The sequence below is a fragment of the Sinocyclocheilus anshuiensis genome, unplaced genomic scaffold, assembly GCF_001515605.1.
Source record: "Sinocyclocheilus anshuiensis isolate Anshui unplaced genomic scaffold, SAMN03320099.WGS_v1.1 scaffold958, whole genome shotgun sequence".
In the NCBI taxonomy this organism is placed as follows: Eukaryota; Metazoa; Chordata; class Actinopteri; order Cypriniformes; family Cyprinidae; genus Sinocyclocheilus; species Sinocyclocheilus anshuiensis.
In genome coordinates, this window is record NW_015539929.1 from 1165005 (window position 1) to 1188267 (window position 23263).

General features: G+C 36.4%; 1 protein-coding gene across 2 annotated transcripts in view; it reads right to left on the bottom strand.

The window, feature by feature from the left end:
• The window catches only part of pbx1b (pre-B-cell leukemia homeobox 1b), an 80480-nt gene extending 66302 nt beyond the window's left edge, over positions 1-14178 (bottom strand). For both annotated transcript variants that reach the window (XM_016483885.1, XM_016483886.1), the window contains exons 1-2: positions 13723-14178; positions 12199-12272 (exon numbers count right to left, since the gene is read on the bottom strand). In XM_016483885.1, the coding sequence (XP_016339371.1) occupies positions 12199-12272; positions 13723-13910 (262 nt within the window). In that variant the 5' untranslated portion in view covers positions 13911-14178. The remainder of the gene's footprint in view (positions 1-12198; positions 12273-13722) is intronic.
• Positions 14179-23263: the final 9085 nt, after the last annotated feature.

Consider the following 23263-nt stretch of genomic DNA (forward strand, 5'->3'; position numbering starts at 1 on the left):
ATACATATTTTTCAGCCAGTTGCCAAGGCAGCATTTATAATTTCATTTAGTTTAACTTGAAGTAATAAAATAAAATGAAATTAACTAAAACTTATAAACAAACATTTATAAAAACTATACAGAGACATTAAAAAAAATAAAAATGACAAATACAAAAAATAGTAAAACTTTAACTAAAATGAAACTGAAAACCAAATATAAAAATATAATTCATCATATCTAATTCACAATATTAAATAAAAACTATAATAGTATAACAATTTGGAAACTGACATACGTTTACATTTAGGATCATTCTAGAAATAACACCATAAGATGCGGTTCAATGATGCACATTCAGAAAAAACATTCACACCGACTGATCGAACTAAACTCTGACAGCTACTGACTCTAGTGTGAATGCACCTTCAGAGTGGGAACTTCTAAATGGAAAGTTTTTGATGATGCCCAAAAGTCTGGCTTGAATTTACATTAGGCAAGTGAAATCAGTCATAAAGCGGGATTGTGCTTGAGCTGAATTTGGCGGTGTTGGATGCGGGAAATGAAGCATGACGGAGCAGAGAAGAGCAGCGTGTCTGCTAGCGCTCATCTCAATCCACATGACTCACGCCTGGGTTCTGGGCCACCAGTCAGAAAACGCCAAAGAAAGAAAGAAAGAAAGAGAAAATACTCGGCACACAACACAACTACTCACGACTTGGATTACTCTTAAAGAAAACTCTAGCACATCCTGTACCCTAAAAAGCATTTTGAAGGAGTTTTTAGAAAGGAAAAAGACACATCGCACAACTGATCAAAGGTGTTTCATATAACACAAAGCGGCCTGTCCTTAGCTGACCACTCGAATGACAAGCACCAGTTTTCATCTTCCACATCCCTGACAGCACAGAGGTTGCATGGCTTCACAAGTGCTGATCAAGCTAGAAAAAGATGACGCCTTCTTCCAAAAACCACTAGCATTTAACAGAGCATAACTCCAAAGCACTTTACAGCAGATCTGGTAGAAAACAGTGAAGTACGTAAGCAAGGTGAGACGGGTTATGGACCACAGAATGTCGACTTCAAGCATGCAGTTCTGCTGGAAACACTGCGGCCGGTTCTTGCGTGTGCAAGAGGAACTTCAGTCTTCCGGAGCCCGCGATGGCACTTGCGTCTGTGCTGGGAAAGCGGCCAAAACCGCCGCTCTCTGCTTCTCCCAAACATTTGTTTCCTTTCAGGGGGCACAAGGCTCCACATGCTTCCTTAAAAAAACATTTCCGTGCCACGAGCACTGCGTCAAGGGGACTATTTTAAAAGAGACACATGAGAGTAGCGCGCTAATAAGTGTCCTTAGATTTAATATATGTGCAAACCATCAAAAAAGAACAAGTATTACTCCATAATATCAAATTTCACTGTCTAAAAATCTAAAACAATAGTGAAATTTGCATTTAATGAGGCAATTATTGATGGTTTTTATGAGACACGTCTACGGGAATGACAGAGAACTGTGGGAAGCATTATTTTAAAGACACATTTTTCGCTGGACACAATGGGAAGACTGGCAGACATAACGACAGACAGCGGCTTATTACTGCCATATATTAGCATGTCTAATTATGAGCGATTTGCATAGCCAGGCTATTCATACATCAGGAGAGAGAGCGAGATGTGGCGTTTCTCCAGTCTCTGAGGGGAAGCACACAGGAACAATCATTTCTGTATCGATTTATAACATCACCACTGAATCATACGCATCAGTTCAAACCTGGCAGCAAAATATGGGTCACGATGGTTTGCTAGACTTCCAACAAACCAATGAGTCAATTAGTGATGACAACTACATTATATAAACTACTTTTCAAAAGTTTTGGGTCGGTAAGATTTTTTTTGTCTTCTGCTCACCAAGGCTGCATTTATTTAATCAGAAATACAGTAAAAATGTGAAATATTATTACATTTTAAAATAGCTGTTTCCTATTTTAATATATTGTGAAATGTAATTTATTCCTTTGATCAAAGCTGAATTTTCAGCATCATTACTCCAGTCTTCAGTGTCACATGATCCTTCAGAAATCATTCTAATATGCAGATTTGCTGCTCAAGAAACATTTCTGATTATTATCAATGTTGAAAACCGTTGTGCTGCTGAATATTGTTTGTGGAAACTGTGATACATTTGATTTTTCAGGATTCTTTGATGAATAGAAAGTTCAAAAGAATCTTTTGTAACATTATAAATAAGCAATTTAATGCATCCATCCTCAATAAAAATATTCATTTCTTTAAAAAAAAAAAAACATTACTGGCCCCAAGCTTTTGAACAGTAGTGTTTCATACCTTTTTTTGTTATATTAGGCAATTTCCACTGTAATTATGACGTTCAAATCATTGTACACCAATCAGAATCCAGTAATAAATAATACTCAAAAAGGGGCCTCATAGTAAAACTTGTGATTGGTAAGGGACCCCAAAGTCATTTTAAAAGCTTCAAAACATACTTTTAACATTCCAATATCAAATTTCATGACTTTGTAGGAGAATTATTATACGTAGACATATACATTATATGTAAATAAAGTTTCAACTTGATAAAATGCTTCAAACGTCCTTCATGAAAAATGCTACATTACTCACACTTGGGTTCTTAGAGACCCCAGATATAAAACATGATTGCAGTGAATTTTCTCATGCAAACTTAAGGTACAGTCCTAAGCTATCATGGTTTTCACAAAACTATGAAGCAGCACAACTGTTTTTAGCATTGATAATTAGGGATGCACCGAATGTTCGGCAACCGAACATCATTTCCGAACCGAACATTTTATTTTAGCCAAAATAAAAGCCGAGAAAAAGCAACAACTCCATCAACATTCATAAATGTTAGTATTGTAATTTTACTGTTGTTCTGTAAAATAAAATAAAAAAGTAAGAAAATAATAATGATAATAATAATTACCCTACAACAGCTCTATTAATGCATTTATTATAACATTCACACATAGTGTTCAAATTGGGATCTGCAATATATTCTAATGTTTTAAAAGAAGTCTCTTCTGCTCAGCAAGGCTGCCTTTATTTGTACAGTAAAAAAATACATGCCTGATTCAAGTCTCAAAAATGGCCAAAGAATATTATTTTACTAACTTATTAATTTTAAGTTAAATTGTGCCTTGTTTTTATAATGTCAGCTAGAATGTAAAAAAATGTTCAGTGTTAAGTAAATATTTTTAAATTGTTGTTTTGTAATTGATTTTTTATTTGAAAAGCAGGACAAAACAGTATAAAGCACATTTTGGCTATTTAATTTATGCAATGGTGAAAAAAAATGGCAAAATGCAAATTATGGGGGGGTAAAATGCGAAAAAAACGTGTTCGGTATTCAGCCTTTCATTTTGTTCGGCTTCAGCTTCAGCCAAGAATTTTCATTTCGGTGCATCCCTATTGCTAATAATCAGAAATGTTTCTTGAGCAGCAAATCAGCATATTAGAATGATTTCTGAAGATCATGTGACACTGAAGACTGGAGTAATGATCCTGGAAATTCAGCTTTGATCACAGGAATAAATTACATTTAACTATATATTCACATAGAAAACAGCTATTTTAAACTGTAATAACATTTCAGAATTTTACTGTATGTTTGATTAAATAAATGCAGTCTTGGTGAGCACAAGAGACCCCAAGCATATATGATATCACAAAAGCATATGCACACATGCTTTCAAGAGACTGATTTGTCAGATGTAGTGTTTCACCTAGTTAACTATCAGATGCAAATAAAAACATAAATCTATCACGTTTCTAATGCCACGTGCTGGAGAGAGGTGCGGATGTAGAGAGCGGGTGATGTATGAACACGCTGGATGAGAGGTGAAAAGCGTGGCGAGGGGGGTTCGGATCCCTGCATCCTGAGAGCCCAGGGCAAAGTGGGATAAATGTTGATTAGTGTTGATTTTGTCCAAGGAACACCCGGCAACTGACAGTGGGACTAAACTGCAGCGAAAGGCAGCCATTAATCTTGCTCTAGTTTAAGTAGTGTATATTAATTTGTGTCATTTCCAGTACGTGGAGAGAGGCCTCTAGTCTCCGTCTCTCTGTGAGCCGGTGACGGCGAGGGGGGAGGAAACCAGATTCTCAACCGCGCATTAAAGACAGACGACTCCTCCGGGGTTCGTATGGCAATGGTGCTCACGAGAAGCTTCATTTCACGTTCACTTTAATGCACATTACAAATTTTCAGATTTGATTAAAGTCGTAACGTATCAAGAAAGCTGGCAGTAACGGAGCGTGTCTCCACCTACCAGCTTTACGACGAGCGACACAAAGCAAACGGCCAGATAAAATCGCCACAGCGTCTCTGTCTAATGCACTGAGCGCCATCTCGTCTAATGCGCCGCTCATTCATATCTCTGTGAGCAGAGCCCGTTTGAGCACAAGATACAATCTATTGACAAAAGAACAGATTCTGAGGCAGTTTATGAGGCGCATTCAGTCTGTGAGGTTTTATTACCCTGCCATTTTATAGTGGTTTTGTCTCTGTAAGGCACAAAATCACTAGGGCTGGCCAATATATCAATTAGGAATCAGGCCTATAACCGCTAATCAATAAAATTGACAGTAATTTGCTATTTAGAGGGTCTTTAAGATTAAAAAAAGTCTCTTCTACTCACCAAGGCTGCATTTATTTAATCAAAAATACAATAATAATGTGAAATATTATTGCATTTTACAATAACTGTTTACTATGTGAATATATTTTCAAATGTCCTTATTACTGTGATTTCCAGCATCATTACTCCAGTCTTCAGTGTCACATGATCTTCAGAAATCATTCTAATATGCTGATTTGCTGCTCAAGAAACATTTCTGATTATTATCAAGGTTGAAAACAGTTGTGCTGCTAAATATTATTTTTTTTTGTGATACATTTTATTTTTCAGGATTCTTTAAAGAATAGAAGGTTCAACAGAACCGCGTTTATTTGAAATTGAAATCTTTTGTAACATTATAAATCTTTCATCTATTAAATCTATTAAATCTTAAATCTATTTTTAATGAATGAATATAGAAAGGAATTTAATGTTTTAATGATTTTGGTTTCCTTTATAGTTCTTCAAACAATGCTTTCAGCTATTTTAAAGATGCAGATATCAAGGAATTTGCATGTGATGCAATTACGCAAACACTTGCAAGACAATTTTTTACTTATTTATCACACATTTATTTCCTAAAGACATCATCATTAGACAAATTTTGCAACTTATACCTACTGTATGAGAATGTTAAAAGATGTTTTAATAGTGTCTCATTTTAACGTCAGTAGTGAAACAGCATCAGAGTGGGTACGTCTGATTGATTTCCATGAAACAGTTCTCTCCATTTCAGTTAATTACATTTTGAATATTGTTAAAGCAAAAAAATTTTTTTTTTTTTTTAAATCAAGGTATAATTTCTCTAATGCCTGTATAGACAGACAGACAGATCATCTTCCACAAGCAGCTCAATCAACAGCACCCCAAACTCGCCGTCGTGCTTAATTACCAAATAGCATCACAGTTAAATTCCAGCTATTAAGCTTCTTAATATGATTAACACATCTCAATTAGGCCACTGACAATTTGCATAATTCATAAGGTAATGTGATTGTGCTCCAGTGTATACTCAGAGAAAACGATGACAGATCTCTCCGTAACTGCTGTTGCGTGCTCTCCTAATCTCATTTCTGCAAAAGCCTGCCGGAGCCATTCCAAAAAACGCCACGCCGGCCGTGCGCTGCCAGTCAGCATGCGCGCGCCTCTATTATGAGCTGGATTAGGCTTTAGCGTTTCCGCTTGAAGGATGATGAGCCGGTCCAACAGATGTGATTCTCATATCCTGCTCGTTGGCGCTCGGCGGAGATGCTGCATCAGCATGTTTAAAAAAAACACACAGAGAATGAAAGACAAAGCAGCGCGTATTCGCACTGAGACCAGACCGGCCGTGTGTCAGTGACGGCCCTGCAAAGAGAGCATCAACGGCACGAGAAGCAAATGATTTCAGGCAGCTGTGCTGGAGAATATGAACTGCTTTGTTTGTTTTCACCTGATCGGACACCTGAGGAAAGCACCAATCCGCTGAATGCTACACACTTGTCAACAGGAGTGAATGTGGAGTCGAGGCCTACGGGTCAGATCTGGAAAAGCAATGCTAAATGCCAATAATAAACTACAGCTAAACATTGTGCATGCAAAATAAACTTGTAAGAGGAAGCAGAAAACAACTGCAAAACATGTGCATGCAATCGAACTCAAAAAAATTAAAAAGTTCAATGCAACTTTTTATCTTGGTCTTTTTTCCCCCTCGCAATCGCAAGTTTATATCTTACAATTCAGAGTTTATACCTTGTAATTCTCAGAATAAAATTCCTAATTATGAGATATAAACTTGAAAATGTGAGGGAAAAAAATCAGAATTGTGAGATAAAAAGCTGCAATTGCATTATTTTTTATTTAGTGGCAGAAACAATAAATAACAAAAAAAAAGAATTGCAAGATGTGAACTCATAATTCAGAGAAAAAAAGTCAGAATTCCAAGATATAAACTCACTATTCTGAAAAGAAAAGCCAGAATTGTGTGATACAAAGTTTTTAGTATTTTTTATTTTATGGAAGAAACAAAATAAAAAAATAACTGAGAACAAACATGTAAAAATAATGTATAGGTTTATATATATATACAGGGTATACTGTACTGTATGTATGTATGTATGTATGTATATATATATATAGTAAGTGAAAAAGTGGCCATTAATTCATTAAAAACATTTTAAAGCAGTAGTGATCTGCATTCTTCTCAGTCAAACTCATGTAAATGGTGTCTAGTCATCATATTGGAAATAAAACAGGATTATTTAACATTTTTAATTAATTCAATTTAAACTTTTGGCAGTCTGAAATTATGCATAACAAAAATATTATAATCATGGATGATTTAATAATAAAAGCAATTTTAAAAAAGCATAGCATTTTTGGATGCAGTGTTGCACGTTGCAATTTGGCGACTGTAGCATGTAATATTCAATACAAGCAGAAAATGTTCATGCTGTGCACAGTGCAGCAATAGTACAAATAATACCGTAGTATGCTATACTGAGTATAGCCAAGTGTTTACATATTTTAAGATCAATTCTATTTATGAAGCAGCTTAATGCACAGAATTCCACCAAAATTGGGTGTTTTTAATATCACCGTAACAGACGCCCTCTTGAATCCATTTTGGGACATCAAGCATGTCATTGTTAACGCCACACACACTCTTAAATCGTCTGTCTGCTGGTTTGAAAACGAGCTGCCGTAGATGATTTATTCCGTCTGTAATGAGCTATAGAAGTGTATACTGTGTGCACTGGTGTGTTCAGCCTAAGAAGACGTAAGGAGTCGAGCTTCCCACAGGACCCAGAGAACTGAACGCGCTCGCAGTAATCATATCTCTGGCTCGTTTCAACGCTGTCAAATATTCCCGCCCTGCCCTCTGCTCACCTCATTCTCACCCATCAAAAAATAACATTACATCACCCGAACCCCCAGGTGCTAAACCTTACACCGTTTAAACACATGCCACAAGAAAACTAGCCTTTTGTTGAGGTTTGCACAGAGAGAAAACACTGCAAGTCAAGATTTATGAGGTTTGACAGACGTTTAGAAGATTGAGATTTATAATCATCATCATATGCTTACAGATGGTCGCAATAAAAAAAAAACATCAGTGTTAAAACCAATAACTAAATGAGCTCTTCATTTTGATATTTCAGTTTTTACAAAGCCAGTAAAAAGCTTTGCAAAGACAAAATAAAAAAGAGCTTGTTTATTATAGAAATTTTAAAACTACAGCATTGTAGAAAAAAAACATACAGTGTCAAAACTAATAACTAAATGAGCTTCTCATTTGCCACTTCAAAAAAAAAGAAAAGCTCATTTATTATAGAAATTTTAAAACTAAAAATAATGTAGAAAAAAATCATACAGTGTTAAAACCAATAACTAAATGAGCTCTTCAATTTCTTTTTTTAGTTGTTTTTAAAACGCATTTTTACAGATTATAATTTTTAAAAATGTAGAAAAAAATTATGTAGAAAATATAAATTTTCTAAAAACATTAGCTAATAATACAACATTAAATAATATTAAATCTAATCTAATATTAAATAATACTATTTAGCTATTAGCTCTTAAGAAATGAATGCATTGCTTTATAAACATATGAATAAAAAAATAAAAATAAAATGATAAATTATATATTATTATATATTTTAAAATAAAATAAAAATAAAAGTACCTAACCATGGTTGTGTCTAAAGTTAATGACTATTTGTACTGTACGCAATATAAAATATCAGTTTGAGACACATAAAAGCACTCAATCTAAATTACCAATTCAGTTTTTTTTGGTTTGACTTGTTTACGGTAAAGAAAACTGTTTTCTACAGTCAACGTGAAAAGCATCACACTCATAAAAACAAAGCTGAAACAATGCATTTGCAAAGAAAAGAAAAATCCATTCAGAATGGAATAAACAAAAAACAACAACAACAAGCAAGCCACCGAGTGCATAAACTGCTTCCATTAGGGCTTCATTTGGAGCTTTCTGAAGTTAACGACTATTTGAATGCGACGTAAAATCTCTGACAGGCGCTCAAACCCTCGTACTCCTCAACGGCAGAGCGCCGCTACTGTGTCTTTGTCAACGCTGGAGGTTCAAGGTGGTGTCACAGAACAAACTCTGACATTCAGCAATTAGATACTTTGACATCGTTCTGAAGTTCCAAGAGATCCAAGAATTCCGCTTCCATAGAGACGAGTCTCCATGTGTCAGAAACACTGAGACGAAACCAAAGAGGGAAAAAAAAAAAGAGACGTATTTGCACGGCTCCTTTCAAGTGCTGGCTGGGTTATTTCGCCGTGAAGAATAATGAAACGAGAGTTTGCGTGGTATCGGGTCCGTGTGAGCCAACTGATCTGGCTGGAATTGTTTGAGTGTATTTTTAGAAAGCCATTTGGTGCCAGATCCTTTCCAACACGATTCTGTGCTGCACGCTTCAAAGATCACAGACGCTGAGACAAGACACTGCCATTGTTTCAGGAGCATGTAAACAAGTGCATTGCTCTATTTCTGTTTAGAACATGATTTGAAACTCATCACTAATTACATATAAAAATGCATTTTTAAAAGTGCATGCATGTGGTGCATCTAAAAAAAACGAAATGCTAAAAATGCAACTAAAGCCATTAGATCTGTAAGCAAGCAGCAAAAACAAAGCAAAAATGGCAAAACTATATTTTTGCTGTTTGATGGAAAAAAAAATTCGCTTCAACAATAGCGCAGCCATAAGAGGCCATGCATTACAGCGATTTTACCATGGTAGAGTAATCTTACTTTTATAAAAATGATAAAACACACCAATGTTTAATATTAGTAATCCTCATAGAAAATTAGCTTCTGCATTAATATAAAACGTGTGGTTTGTGTTCATCATTTAACAGTTATTCTGAACAATGTTTGTGAACTACAATACATACCATACAAAGATGACAGACAGTGTGAACATGCACAAAGACTATAAAATCCACTTATAACACACACACACACACACACACACACACACACACAGTCTTCGCACAGACACATTCCTCAGACAAGAAAGAAAATATGAGTGGAATGAAAGCGAGCAGAGCAGAGCGCAATGGCGGTGTCTCAGATGTTTGGACTAAAATAAAGTGATCCTTCCTCCTTCTGCACGGCTGTTTAGATTTCCCTCTGCGTCCGCCAGTCCCTTATATCCCAGTAAAAACACCGCAGGGTCAAAAGGTCGGGTCGTGACCCAGGGCCGCGTCCTCCCCTGCAGGTGTCAATTGGCACACTGGGAGGAACTCTAAAAACACACTATAGACTCACGGACAGGACTGGATGTGATCTTGAGCTTTACGAAAATGGCAGATACTTTCTACTTTATCAAACCCAATCAGATCTTTTGTCACTTTCAATGTTATATTGTTGCGTTAATGGTGTTAAACAAACTTTGGAATTTTTTAAATGCAAACAAATGGAGAAATTATTCATTGTGTTTAAAAAGTTACATATTCACACTTTTAAGATTCACAAGCGTGACATGGAGAAACTAAGCACATGACAACATATTTATAATCTTAAACTTTTTCATTTGTTTGATAAAACAAACAATTTATACATTATAACCACCTAATTCAGCAAATCTCATTTGAGCATGCGTTTTAAAATTGTCTGACGCTCTGTGCCTTGAAATTAAAAGTTTATTTGTTTTTAACAGAAATAATGACAAAATGCTAAATAAAAGAAATGAGATTAATTTGGTGACCGAGTAAATAATGCTTAAGAGTAACTGAGCTGACTATATATATATATCAGCTCCATTTACTATAATTACTATCATAGAATTTATAATAGAATAAATAGTAGCCTATGCAATTGCTAAAAAGTTTTAAAAGAAACAAACTAATATAGAAAATTAAACGCTTTAATTTTACAAAGCATTTGCAAACACAAACACAAAAGTAAAAATTGAAGCCAGGCAATTACCATTTTAGTAAAAGTTGATCTGTAAGTTTTGCAGAAAGATTTATTTTCAGCAATAACTCTTAGCAAACTAGCTTTACAGTCCTCCACTGTGCTAAACAAACACTGATCCAAACATCACTCCTGTGCACTTTTGCCAAAGAACCAACATCGCCACGGATGTCAAACAGAATAAACACTTTTCATGAGCTATTTTGATTCCTGCATGATTTCAAAACAAATAAAGTTAACAACCGTACAACTCAGAATGTCTGCGGAATTGCCTCTTAAAACACCGAATGGCTGAGGAACACAATAAAATGACAGCATACATTCGAAATCCAAAACACTTTTAGACACGACCAACGCAGAAGTGTTTGAATCCATCTATAATTCCTAAAAAGAGGTTTCCTGAATATGCCAAACATCCAAGGATGCGTTGAAGGCCGCAGAAGTGGGGCGGAAACTTTCTTGCAAACAAACCTCAACAATCTTAAACCTCATGCCGTGTCATTTTGACCCGTCTCTCAGAGCTCACGGTCCCAAAGAGAAGCCGAGCAGTCTGGGATACGTCCACGTCGCTCCGCGCTCGAACTCTGTGTGAACTCGCAAAAGAAAAACAACCAGAAAAAGAAACAGCGGGGAGTGAAACTCCACGCATAACTGCGTCACTTACTCCCCTCTCGGACGCATAGCAGGCCACAGAAACCCCCCGCTCTGCTCGAGCCTCCAACTCAATGAAAACATCATCGCCAACCATCACGGCGGCGGAGACAGAGACCGGATAAACAGAGATGAGAACCACCCACGGCCTCACAGCTGGAACAGAGCAGTCAGAGAGATAATGATAAAGAAATCTGCTTTATCCTTCATCTAGTCCTTTTTATTTCATGCACTAATGACTGTGAAACACGCTGGAACCGTTTCCACATCAAACCGCAGAGCATCTCAGTATCTCACCAGCACAAATCCATCCTCTCGGCTCGAGACAAAAACACACGAGTGGCTTTGAGCAGCTCTGCTCTCGACACACCAGACCACAAACGTCACATTCGACCCTCTTCTCGGCATCTACGATGTTTTTAATCCTTGCAATGGCTCCACATAATGAAACGAGGTTTCCCTCCAAAAATGCACAAACACAATCTTCATTCATCGCTTTAGCCAAACACAACTAAATAAACATTTCAACTTAGCAACTTAGGGCAGTTTGTAATTTAATCCTGCTCTTTCCTAACCAGAACGTAGCTGCGCTTTTGCACAAAAAACAAGCCCGGTACCGTGCAAGAGCAGTAAAGATGATTTACTAGTCAAAGAGGTCAAAGAAGCTGAACTTCTACAGACGTTTCTCTTCATTTCCTTTCTACGATCGCCACAAACCCACATTTACCCACTGAAATCCACAAAGCATCCAATGCACAATGCAGAAAAACAGCATGCCACTACAGCACAACACTGTGTTTCCAATTACAAGATTTTTTTATGAGAGACGACATGTGCAAATCATTAAAAGACAACAATTTGCTTTCACAGCTTCGACCAGACACTGAAAAACAAATGCACTTGATTGTCCAGTGTTTTTAAAAAAAATATTATCTCACGTGTGCTACTCGAACATGGTGTATTTTTTTAAAGCATAGCTTGACTTGCCTGTTTTTTCTTTGATTTCACACAGGACGTTGAAGAGCGCTGGCTTCATTCTGTGGCAGTTGAGAGCATGTTTTCTGAAACACAACACAAGGCCGCGCGGTGAGCGTCGGAGCAGACGAATATTTCACTCCGCTAGCAAAGACTTCTGTTGCCTGAACGTACACTGATCATGGTGAAATGGAAAGCACACACTGACCTGAGCAAACTCATGCTAGTCTCTGTTTATCATATTTTGCATGCATACTGGTTGTATAAGATTAACAAAATTCCATAATTAGCACTATTAATAATTCATAATTTTGTATCTTTGCATGTTTAAAATTAATCATTTTTTTAAAAAATGCATGTTTTTTATTTACCACATCCATATGCAAAAAAAAAAAAGATTAATTAATGCATTCAAACATTTAGCAGTAGTAATGGTTGTGGGCTGAGTGATTACATTATTTAAAAAATCATAACACTGTACACTGCAGATAGTTCTAAAATACACAGGGGGAAAAAACAACATAAAATGATCAAATATAGTTGAGCTCATTGAATTCTGAGCAATATTTATCCTAAAGGGACACGGTCAGACGTGTGATACGAGTCTCAGTGCTGTCTGTCAAATTCTATCGTGGCATCTGTTCATTTCTATTGACAAAAAATGAGCACTGCATGTCAGAAAAATACACTGATGTCTGTCACTACACACTACATGTGTTTGGACACACTGACAACAGCGATTGTGTTATCAGTCCATGTCTGGATGCCTACTTAAGTCAATAACTCCTGATATGCATGTAAATATTAGCTAATTGCCAATTATTATAAAGATGTCAAACATCTAAACTATATTGCATGAACTATATTTTTTTCTGCTAAAATCCCTCAGTTACTTACTGCAGTTATTGTTACTACAATAGAATTATTTTTTAAAAAGCCACTTGATAAGTGTAAAGTGAATTAGATGCCAGCTGACAAAAAAAAACATCTAAAAGCTTTTGAAACAAATCTCATATTAATTTATTAAGAGTTTACTGTTTACTGTAGTGGTGTGTGTTATTTATCACAATTTATACATTTTAAGGGCTGCTGATAATTAAATAAGGTTAATTGGATATTTTTTGGAAGTCTATCTTTAATTAGCTTATATATATTATAGCATTGGTCAAGTAAACAACAATATATTATTTTTAAAAATATGTAGTACGTATTATTTACTAGTATATTTAAATGTACAAACGTTTCATTGTTATACATTATTTTACATTTCTATATTTAAGCTATTAATATAATTTTAATATATAAATTATGTGTCATATAAATGTAGTGCACGGTATAAAATGTGCAAATGCGGTATTATTATATTTTTATATATTTTCAGAGACGAGTTTATTTTAAATGAATTAATTTAATGGATATCGTTTGTTAAAAGTGCATCTTATTTGATACCCTAATCAATCAAGTGTCAATGGCGTCTTGAAGATGAGAGTCAGCATGAATATTCCAGATCTTCGGATGTGATGAGTGACAGCTCACCTGGCCTGCGCCTCGTCCAGACTCTGGTCAGTGATGGTCATGATCTGTTGTAAAATGTCTCCAATGTCCTGCTTCCTTCCGTCTCCGTCGGTGGCTCCGGTGTTGTCCAGTATGTGCTGAGACAGGCCCGGGTGTCCGCTCATCCCCAGGGCCGCATGAGCGTGCATCAGGCGCGGCTGCTCGTCCATGTCGGCCCGCTCCGGTCCTCCGGTCCTCTGTCCAGCTGCGGCGGAGATTCCTCTGGCAGTCTCTCTGTAAGCACAGTCCTTCTGAGCTCACTCACTCACAGCTCGAGCCACTATCAGCCCTTTAACCACTAAACTCACCGGTGGGTGTGTGTGTGGCGTGTGGTGTGTGTTATTAATCAGGTCCCGCGTGAACGCAGCGCTTCATACACTCGCGCGTTATTTCACTGTTTCATCCCGCTGCTTTTGTTACATTGTAGCGCTCTCAAAGCTCAGAGACTCTGCGATGCTTTGGCCCCGCCCCACTCGTCGTGATTGGACGCCGCGACCGTGTAGCTCCGCCTCTGCATGTCTCTCAGTGCACGTCAATCATTGCGCAGGGGAGATTCTTGCTCTTCATGTTTGTTCGCTGCACATGTGTTTTTTGTTAATATCTCTGATAGCGCACATGTGTTTAGAGAGAATGTCACGGGATTCTGTGATAACAAATGTTTGGGGGTGTGATATCCTAATATTAAATTAATGTAATAATATCATTTAATAATCAAATATAATATACCATTAACATATTCATTTATATCATAATATATTAACGTCACAATTATTTGTATATTGTGTGTGTGTAATAAATAAGCATAAAGCACTAGAACGAACATAAAAACCTAAATGAAAATGCATTTATTTTCTATAAACAATTCATAATGTTTGTTATAATTCAAAACTATATCAATACAATAATGTCAAATATTATAATAAAATATATGAATTATATTTTAAAATACACATTATTTATTTATTTATTTGTTGATTCATTTACACATTTATTTATTTATTATGATAATATAATTTAGTAACCACAATATAATATTCTATTAGCATATTAAGATTATTAAAATATAATAATGTTACAATTATTTGTAATGTAGTAGCATTATCATAAAAACCTCAATAAAAATTAATGTATTTTTCATATTTATTTCTAGTAAATATTAATTAGATTTACAAATAAAACATAATTTTGTAATCACAGTATAATATTCTATTCAATTAATTATTCATTTGTAATATGCTTTTGTGCAACAAGCAGTAGTATGATCGTATAACCCTGAATGAAAAATCATTTGTTTATTTATTTATGTAATCTACACAATACAATAATGGTAACATATTATCATAATGAATATATAAAAAATAAATGTCGGTTTTTTTTTATTATTATTGTAATTTATTCATTAATTTGTGGTGGGAACTCATTGGACACTTTAAAATGAGGGACACTGAAGGCGGTGGGATGTACTGATGTTTCGAACACGAGCTAAATCATTGAGTCTGATGGTCAGGGTCTGTCTCACTTTCCCCTTTGACCAGTGATAGACCTCCAGTTTCTCTCCACCACTCCATCTCATTTTCCAGCCCGCTGCCAAGGAATAGATATATTTCACCGACTCCCAATCAAAACAATCGACCTTGTCCTTCATCCATTTTATGAATGTGTTCTGGTTAATGTGCTTAATTCAGGATTAACGATCGAATGATTCTATCCTTCGCATCAATCCCAATGAATTATGTTGAATCTTTACATTTTTCATCCTGATTTCGTCTTTTAATTAAGCAGTAGCAAAGTGTTCCTGAAATGCAAGGCTAAAATGATTTTATGCATTTTATTTAAACGTCTTGTTTGAGCACAGTGCATCGACCTGTTTTAATGCTCAGTGCAGCGCTGGGTTTTGTCAGGTATGTTCAAGCAGCACGCTTGACTGTGTTCGCTTGGGTTTTTCTAATGTAAGCCAGTGACCCATGGTGCGCAGCCAAGCAGCAGGGCCTCAGTGTGTGTGACCAGGCTGAAAAGTGCCTTCCAGGTCTGAAGCATCCACTCTAGTGCTCCTGCCACTGCGGGGGAGGTTACACACACACACACACACTCGATCCAGTGTGTATGATTGAGAGATGCCTGCTTAACTCAACCGAGAACATCCAGCAAATCCTGGAACGAAAATAAATGGAAGACAGTTCAGGCTAGTTTCCCTGATCCAAACTGAGCAGCGAGCCTCTGGCTACGAGACGGATTTCTTGGAATGCATTCGGAATGACTTTGCAGACAGTCCCCTGGTTGTTCTCTGTTTATCCTTAGTTTGAGCTTGTAAAAGGACAGTTCTGTACCTGTGTGCACTGCGATGGCGTCTCTGTAGTGTGCATCTCGCCATCTGCCCAGCGTAACAGGAATCCCTGAGAGATCTTTCACGTAGCATGAGAGACGGTCACACTGTCCAAACATCTGTCCTGACCAGCGCACGGCAAAACATTCGCTCATCAGATCAACCTAACCAGCGTTCAGACACCGCACACTTCATGGAACGTTATGAATGTGGGTTAAACTGGAAATAAAGTGCTTGCAGATTTGGGCCTAGTTTGAAGTTGTTTCATTTTGACTTTGGAAATCTTTTAGTGTTCAGAATCATCACAAAATAATGAATTTTAATGGTAAGTTATAGACATTTTAACAAATTGTAAAATTCACGCATGAGAGATTCTCTGAACTGGAGGGTCACGACTCCAAAATGGAGATAATAAAATGTGACTATATAATCGTGCATAGTATAGATACACTCTAAAATATAAAGGTTCTTCATTGGCGTTGATGGTTTCATGAAGAACCTTTAAAATCCATGGAAACTTTTCATTCCACATGAGGTTCTTTAAAGTGGAAAAAGGTTCTTCTCATGAAGAAAAAAGTGTTCTTTTAAGAACTGTTTGGTGAACCCAAAATGGTTCTTTTATAGCGTTGCTGCAAAAACCCCATTTTGAAAGATAATTAACAAAAAAAAATAAAAATAAATTATTAAAGAAGGAAAAAAATATTTCAATTTTAATGCAAACCAAACCAATGTGAAACCACCTTAAAGGAACACTCCACTATTTTTAAAAATAGGCTCATTTTCCAACTCCCCTAGAGTTAAACAGTTAAGTTTCACTGTTTTCGAATCCATTCAGCCGATCTCCGGGTCTGGCGGTAGCACTTTTAGCTGTAGCTTAGCATAGATCATTGAATCTGATTAGACCATTAGCATCTCGCTCAAAAATGACCAGAGAGTTTCGATATTTTTCCTATTTAAAACTTGACTCTTCTGTAGTTACGTGTACTAAGACCGACGGAAAATTAAAAGTTGCGTCTTTTTTCTAGGACGATATGGCTAGGAACTATACTCTCATTCTGGCGTAATAATCAAGGAACTTTGCTGCCGTACCATGGGTGCAGCAGGCGCAATGATATTACGCAGCGCCTGAAAATAGGCTAACTTCCGTCAACATAGCCAACGTGACCACCTGCTTGCACAGGGAGCGTGCCTTCCTTTGGAAGTTATCTAGCTGGGGACTATTTTCAGGCGCTGCTTAATATCAGTTAATATCCTATATGTAACTACAGAAGAGTCCAGTTTTAAATAGGAAAAATATAGAAACTCTTTGGTCATTTTTGAGCGAGATGCTAACGGATTTGAAAACGGTAAAACTCAACTGTTTAACTCTAGGGGAGTTGGAAAATGAGCCTATTTTCAAAAATAGTGGCGTGTTCCTTTAACCCTTGTGCTGTGCTGAAAATCCTTGAACTAATATATATACAGTATATATTATCACCAACTCTTGGAATCATCAAATCTTGGAATCAATATTTTTGTCATCTTGTTTTCTTTCAATTAGCACAGGTTTTGTATTTCTTTTGGAGCTGATCATATCGGCCTCATTGATCTGAGCTCATGCACCTCAGTTTTTGAGTGAAAAAAAGCATTATTTTTGGATAATTTTGGCAATGTTCAGTGAAAAATAGATATGCATGAACTCAGAAGCCTACGATCAATCAGCTCCAAACAGAAAACAAGTTGACAAAAATAATGAATCCAAGATTTGGTAATAATATAGCATAACGAGAAATTTATAAGCAATGTTTTGTAAAAAAAAAAAAAAAATCCCTCTCAAAAATACACACATTTTTAAGCACATATATATGAGAGAAAAGTCAGTACGTTTTAATCTGACGTGAACATTAAATAGCATTTTCAGGAAACCAAAAATCGTCTTGGGGTCAAAATGACCAGAACTCAGCCATTTTTGTAATCATGGATACGTGCAGTTTTGTTTGTGGCAGTCGCACTCATAGTTGTGTATGATAAGACACAATATTGGCACCCTAATGTGAGTCTCTGTCATACATTCACAGCTATTAACAGTAACAGAGTCCATTTCAGACCACGATGTCAAATACAACACCACAGTGAGGGAAGACGCTCTCCTCGTCCTACTTCCATATGGAAAACTACTGGATCATCTGTCTATCAGAGTGCTTAGCAAAACCTGGATTTCCATGCAAAATCTCAAGAGTTTACATTTGTAGGAGGAATTCTGCTGGATGGATTAAAAAACAGTAAAAGTGTTTACTGTGTATCGTCAAAAAGTTAATTTATTATAAACAAACATGCAAAGGAAGATTTGTGAATGATATGAAAATCTGTGGAGCTTTTCTACCAAATTCTGTGGGCGCAGACTTACACATTATGCCATAAATAAAATAGCCTAATTTACCATTTTAATACCATAAAAAGAACAACCAGGAATGGCTATTGACATACGACTTAAGACAGCATCAAGGCTTTGCAGCTGCATATCAATAAGAACATGAATTAATGCCAAATCGTATATCACATTTCTCATCAATGAAAGAGCTTTACAGTAATCACTTAAAACCTCACTCTACACACAGCGCAATCACACGATCTGTGCCGTTCCACACAAACACACGTTACGCCTGCATGTGTGTGTTCTGTGAGTGGATTGAAGCTGACAGCGATGCAGTCGTGCAGTGGATCGCTGGATCTCTCTGTGTGCCGCGGGTCATTCCTCTCCACCAGGAGATTCCTCTCACACCGCTGCAGTTTCTGGACTGATCCTGGGGTTAGTGTGAAGTGTGACAGCAGTGTGGGTTTTCTCAAATCATTTGCTTTCTGTGAACTTTCACTTAAGTTCTAAATGAGGCATTGGGTCCCACATCTTTGAAATGCTTATAAACTGTAAACCTAATACTTACTAACTGGAAGTCAGCAGTTCCTCCTGTGTATCGCTGTTGGGTTTTTAGATGGTTTTATATACTCTTAAGAATGACAGAAACCTAAACTCTTCTTTAAAATTTGGAGGCCATTGATGTATTGTTCTTTTCAATACAAGGAGACAAATATGTCCTACTTATTATTATTATTTACCTTTTTTATTTGCCATTCTTTTTCATTAAACTAACTTGTGATTTTCATAACACCTTGACTCTATCACTACAGATAATTTACTAATTTGAAAGAATTTAATATACTTAATACAGCTAGTACAGCTAAACCGATTAGTAAATGTTAAGTACACTCTAAAAAATGCTGGGTTAAATACAACCCAGTGCTGGGTGAAATATGGACAAACCCAGCAATTGGGCTATTTTGACCCAGCAGTTGGGTTAAATGTTTAACCCATCCTTCTGGGTAGTAACCCAACCGCTGGGTCAAAACAACCCAATTGCTGGGTTTGTCCCTATTTTACCCAGCACTGGGTTGTATTTAACCCAGCATTTTTTAGAGTTTAGGATCACACAGTATCTGAAACCACAGAATTCATCCAAAAGATTTCGGGAGAAATCAGAACAACAGTCATAAGATGTGATCACATTAGCAAAATTTTGATGTAAAAGGTTCATTTCTGTCAGGACCACTAGTTTGGATTGGCGGTATGGTTCTGTTCTGGGCAAGAACTCCCTGCGCATCCATGCAGCCTAGCATGGATGAGATCAGGGAGAGCAGCGATAACCCCCCAGGGTAAACAGAACAGAACCAACATAAATGTATTGCAGATATCGTTAAAGTTCAATAATGTTATGTACACATTTTAGAATTTGTCTGATTCAAAGGAGAATCAGAAGGCTGAATCCTGACTGACAGAGGAGGAGTTGGGGATGGAGGAGGGTAATTAGCTATTGAGCAATGCGAAAACTGTTGATAATACTGAGGGACCTTATATATGAATGCTTAGATAGGTGTCGTATTCCCATAGGTAGATGGGGATCAGCTGAGAGTCAGCTTGACAAACGTGACCTGCCAGAACTAACGCTACGCTAGATTATTATGAAGCCCATATGGATGAGCAGCTTTCTGTTCATCAGTGCAGTGAATTCATGTGACTTGAAGTGAAATCTGCTTTGGGAAATCTTTTGCCCTCAAGTGAAATTCCCAATCGAGTGAATTGATTTCTATTGAAATGACATGATTTTGCCCACAAAAATTGTCTGAACAACAGTAAATGTGACTGTACATTTATTAAACGTTTTGGCTTGCTTCGATATGTTTTTGCTATAAGAAAGTAGCACTCTTCACTCTTTGTTAACACATTCTAGAAATACTTCACATTTATGCATTTGGCAGAGACTTATATTCTTTTATTCAAAAATCCAAAGTCTCTGTAATCCATTTTTTACCCAAAACCCAGTTAAACAATATAAGATACAAAATCAGATTTGTTGAAGCTGAAGTGTTTTGGTCGTCCAAACAGATTGTCTGGTGGACTCAGCATCACTATAAGTATCAAACATCTTAAAAACAAGAAATGCTTTTAGTCCTAATGAGAGTGACATCTCTACATGGGAATGAACGCTGTAGGTATAAGAGACAAAGAGACACGTGAGAGACGGTCAGTGCTTGTGGTATGAGCGTTTAGCTTCCAGGGCATCAAGGAACCTCAGAAACGCTTTGAGCAACATGCCAGTGGAGCCTCCACAGACGAACCTGCAAGAATCAATAGAGACCAGAACAAAGAGGAGCTGTGTTACAGCAGACATACTAATCACTCGCCCAGAGCCACATCAATGCCGCCTCACACAGAGACTCCAGCATCTCCAGCTCTTCAGGAGCTTCTGCTGCCATCACAGTCCAGTCTCCATCAGCTGCACGTCTCCTCCATCACATCAATCAACTGCTTGTTTATTTGCAAGCCTCATTATGTTAGTGTGCCATCTGCACTCCTCTCCTCTCCTCCCCTTTTCCTCCTGTATCCTCCCCTCTGTTATGACTGGCTAGCCTACAGGTGAAATTCACATTGTCGTACACATACAGTACGGTATACACAAAAACACATACTACCATTACGCAAGTAAGATTTTTTTTTTCATGCTTTGTTTGTTTTTTTAATGAAAGAAGACTCTTGCTCACCAAAGCTGCATTTATTTGATCAAAAAATACAGTAAAATTCTAAAATATTTTTGCAATTTAAAATAACTGTTTTCTAATTTAATTTATTTTTAAATGTAATTTATTGCTGTGATCAAATCTGAATTTTCAGCATCATTACTCAAGTCTTCAGTGTCACATGATCCTTCAGAAATCATTCTGATTTGCTGCTCTAGAAACATTTCTGCTTATTATCAGTGCTGAAAACAGTTGTGCTGATGAATATTTTTGTGGAAATCGTGATATATTTTATTTTTCAGAATTCTTTGATGTATGGAAAGTTGAAAAGAACAGCATTTATTTGAAATTGAAGTCTTTTGTAACATTATAAATGCCCTTTCTGTCACTTTTGATCAGTTTAATGCATCCTTGGAAATCTATGGAAACATTAGTTACAGTAAAATGTAAAAAAAAAAATCTTACTGACCCCAAATATATATTATACTAAACTGTTGTATTTCACAAGAACAGGACAAATCTGTTTTCCATGATAAAATCACTTTATAAACACGCCGTGTCTTTTAAACTCAGAGCGGATCTGCAGCCCAGTGCCGTAAAACGTGCCTTTGACCTTTAAACCCTGTAGCTATCCCACAATCTAATGAACTCATGAAGTTGATGCTCTGCAGCACACATACACGCCGCTGCCAAGGATACAAATGAAAAGTCCTAGAGTGGAAAGGTGTCCTCTGAGACGCGTAAGTAGTCCAGAGAATTCAATCAGACACTCCATACATGCTCTTATACGTGTACAGAGAGGGATTGTTTTCACAGCTCATGAGTGAGATAAATTAAGTTTCCGTCTATGGACTTCATCTCCTGGACTACTTGTGTCCACAATCAAGTTATGGAATAACATTAAACTGTTTTCAACCTAGGATGCTTTTACATTGAAAACAGGGCATTAGAATGCTTGCTAAATGTACTGTACAACACACAAAGTAAAACATCCCTTGCTCTATGCATGTATAATCATGCTCAGTTCCATTAGACGGTGATGATTCTCAGAGAACATTATTGTCTGAACTGGCCCATGTTCAAGGTTAACCTTTTAGAAACACTTGATTGTGGAGAGAAGGTTAAACAACACATTAACATGCATTAAAATGTTAAATTATGGCTCCATTCACTGTATGAGGGAAAAACAACAACATAAAAAAGGCCGTTTATAAAGAGTCAGGACGAGCAGGCCGGATAGAGGAGGGCAGAAGAGAAGGTGAAACATCCTCTCTCTTTCTCTCGCTCTGCCAGATGATCATTTCTTTGAATTTAGGTTTAATGAACTAATGTGGGACAGCTCTGCAATTACACTAAAACTCTGCTGGAAAGAAAGAAAATAAAGTTAAAAGCTCAATCCTGTACAGCTGTGTCATACAAATTACAGATGTGGCTGATTTATATTTTCCATATTACACCAAACATAAGGACTGAAAAGAGGTCACAAAACGGATTCTTGTAGATACTAATTTTTCAAGATATTCTAAGACAGCGTCCTAACTATTAAACAAATTGCAGTATATGTTTAATTGACATTTGAATGCATAGGAATGCCTTAGAATTTGGTCAAAACAAAATATCTTAGGAGGTAGCAAGATACTGCAACCTTGATAAACAAACATTGCTTTTTTGGTTTTCAACAACATAAAAAATGTAGGTTGAAATGTTCTTATTTATATATTTTTATTAGTGGTGTCAAAAGATTAATCGCATCCAAAAGAAATGTTTTTGCTCATATATATGTGTGTACTTTGTATATTTATTGTGTATATATAAATACAAACACATGCATGTATTTAATAAAAATATATAATATTTATATATAATATAAATTATATTAATATAAATATATAGATGTAAATACATGTAAATATTTTCAAAATGTATACTGCATGTGTGTGCTTTTATATATACGTAATAAATATACACAGTACACAAACATACAAAAACTTTTATTTTGGATGCGATTAATCGTTTGACACCACTCATTTTTATATATGTTAAGTGTTGTAACTGGTCACCATTTCTTTTTTGTTTGATCACCTAAACATCCTGGAAGTCTGTTTATATTTCAGTGGTGTAATTTACATGCATGTTCTTGATCAGTTTTGA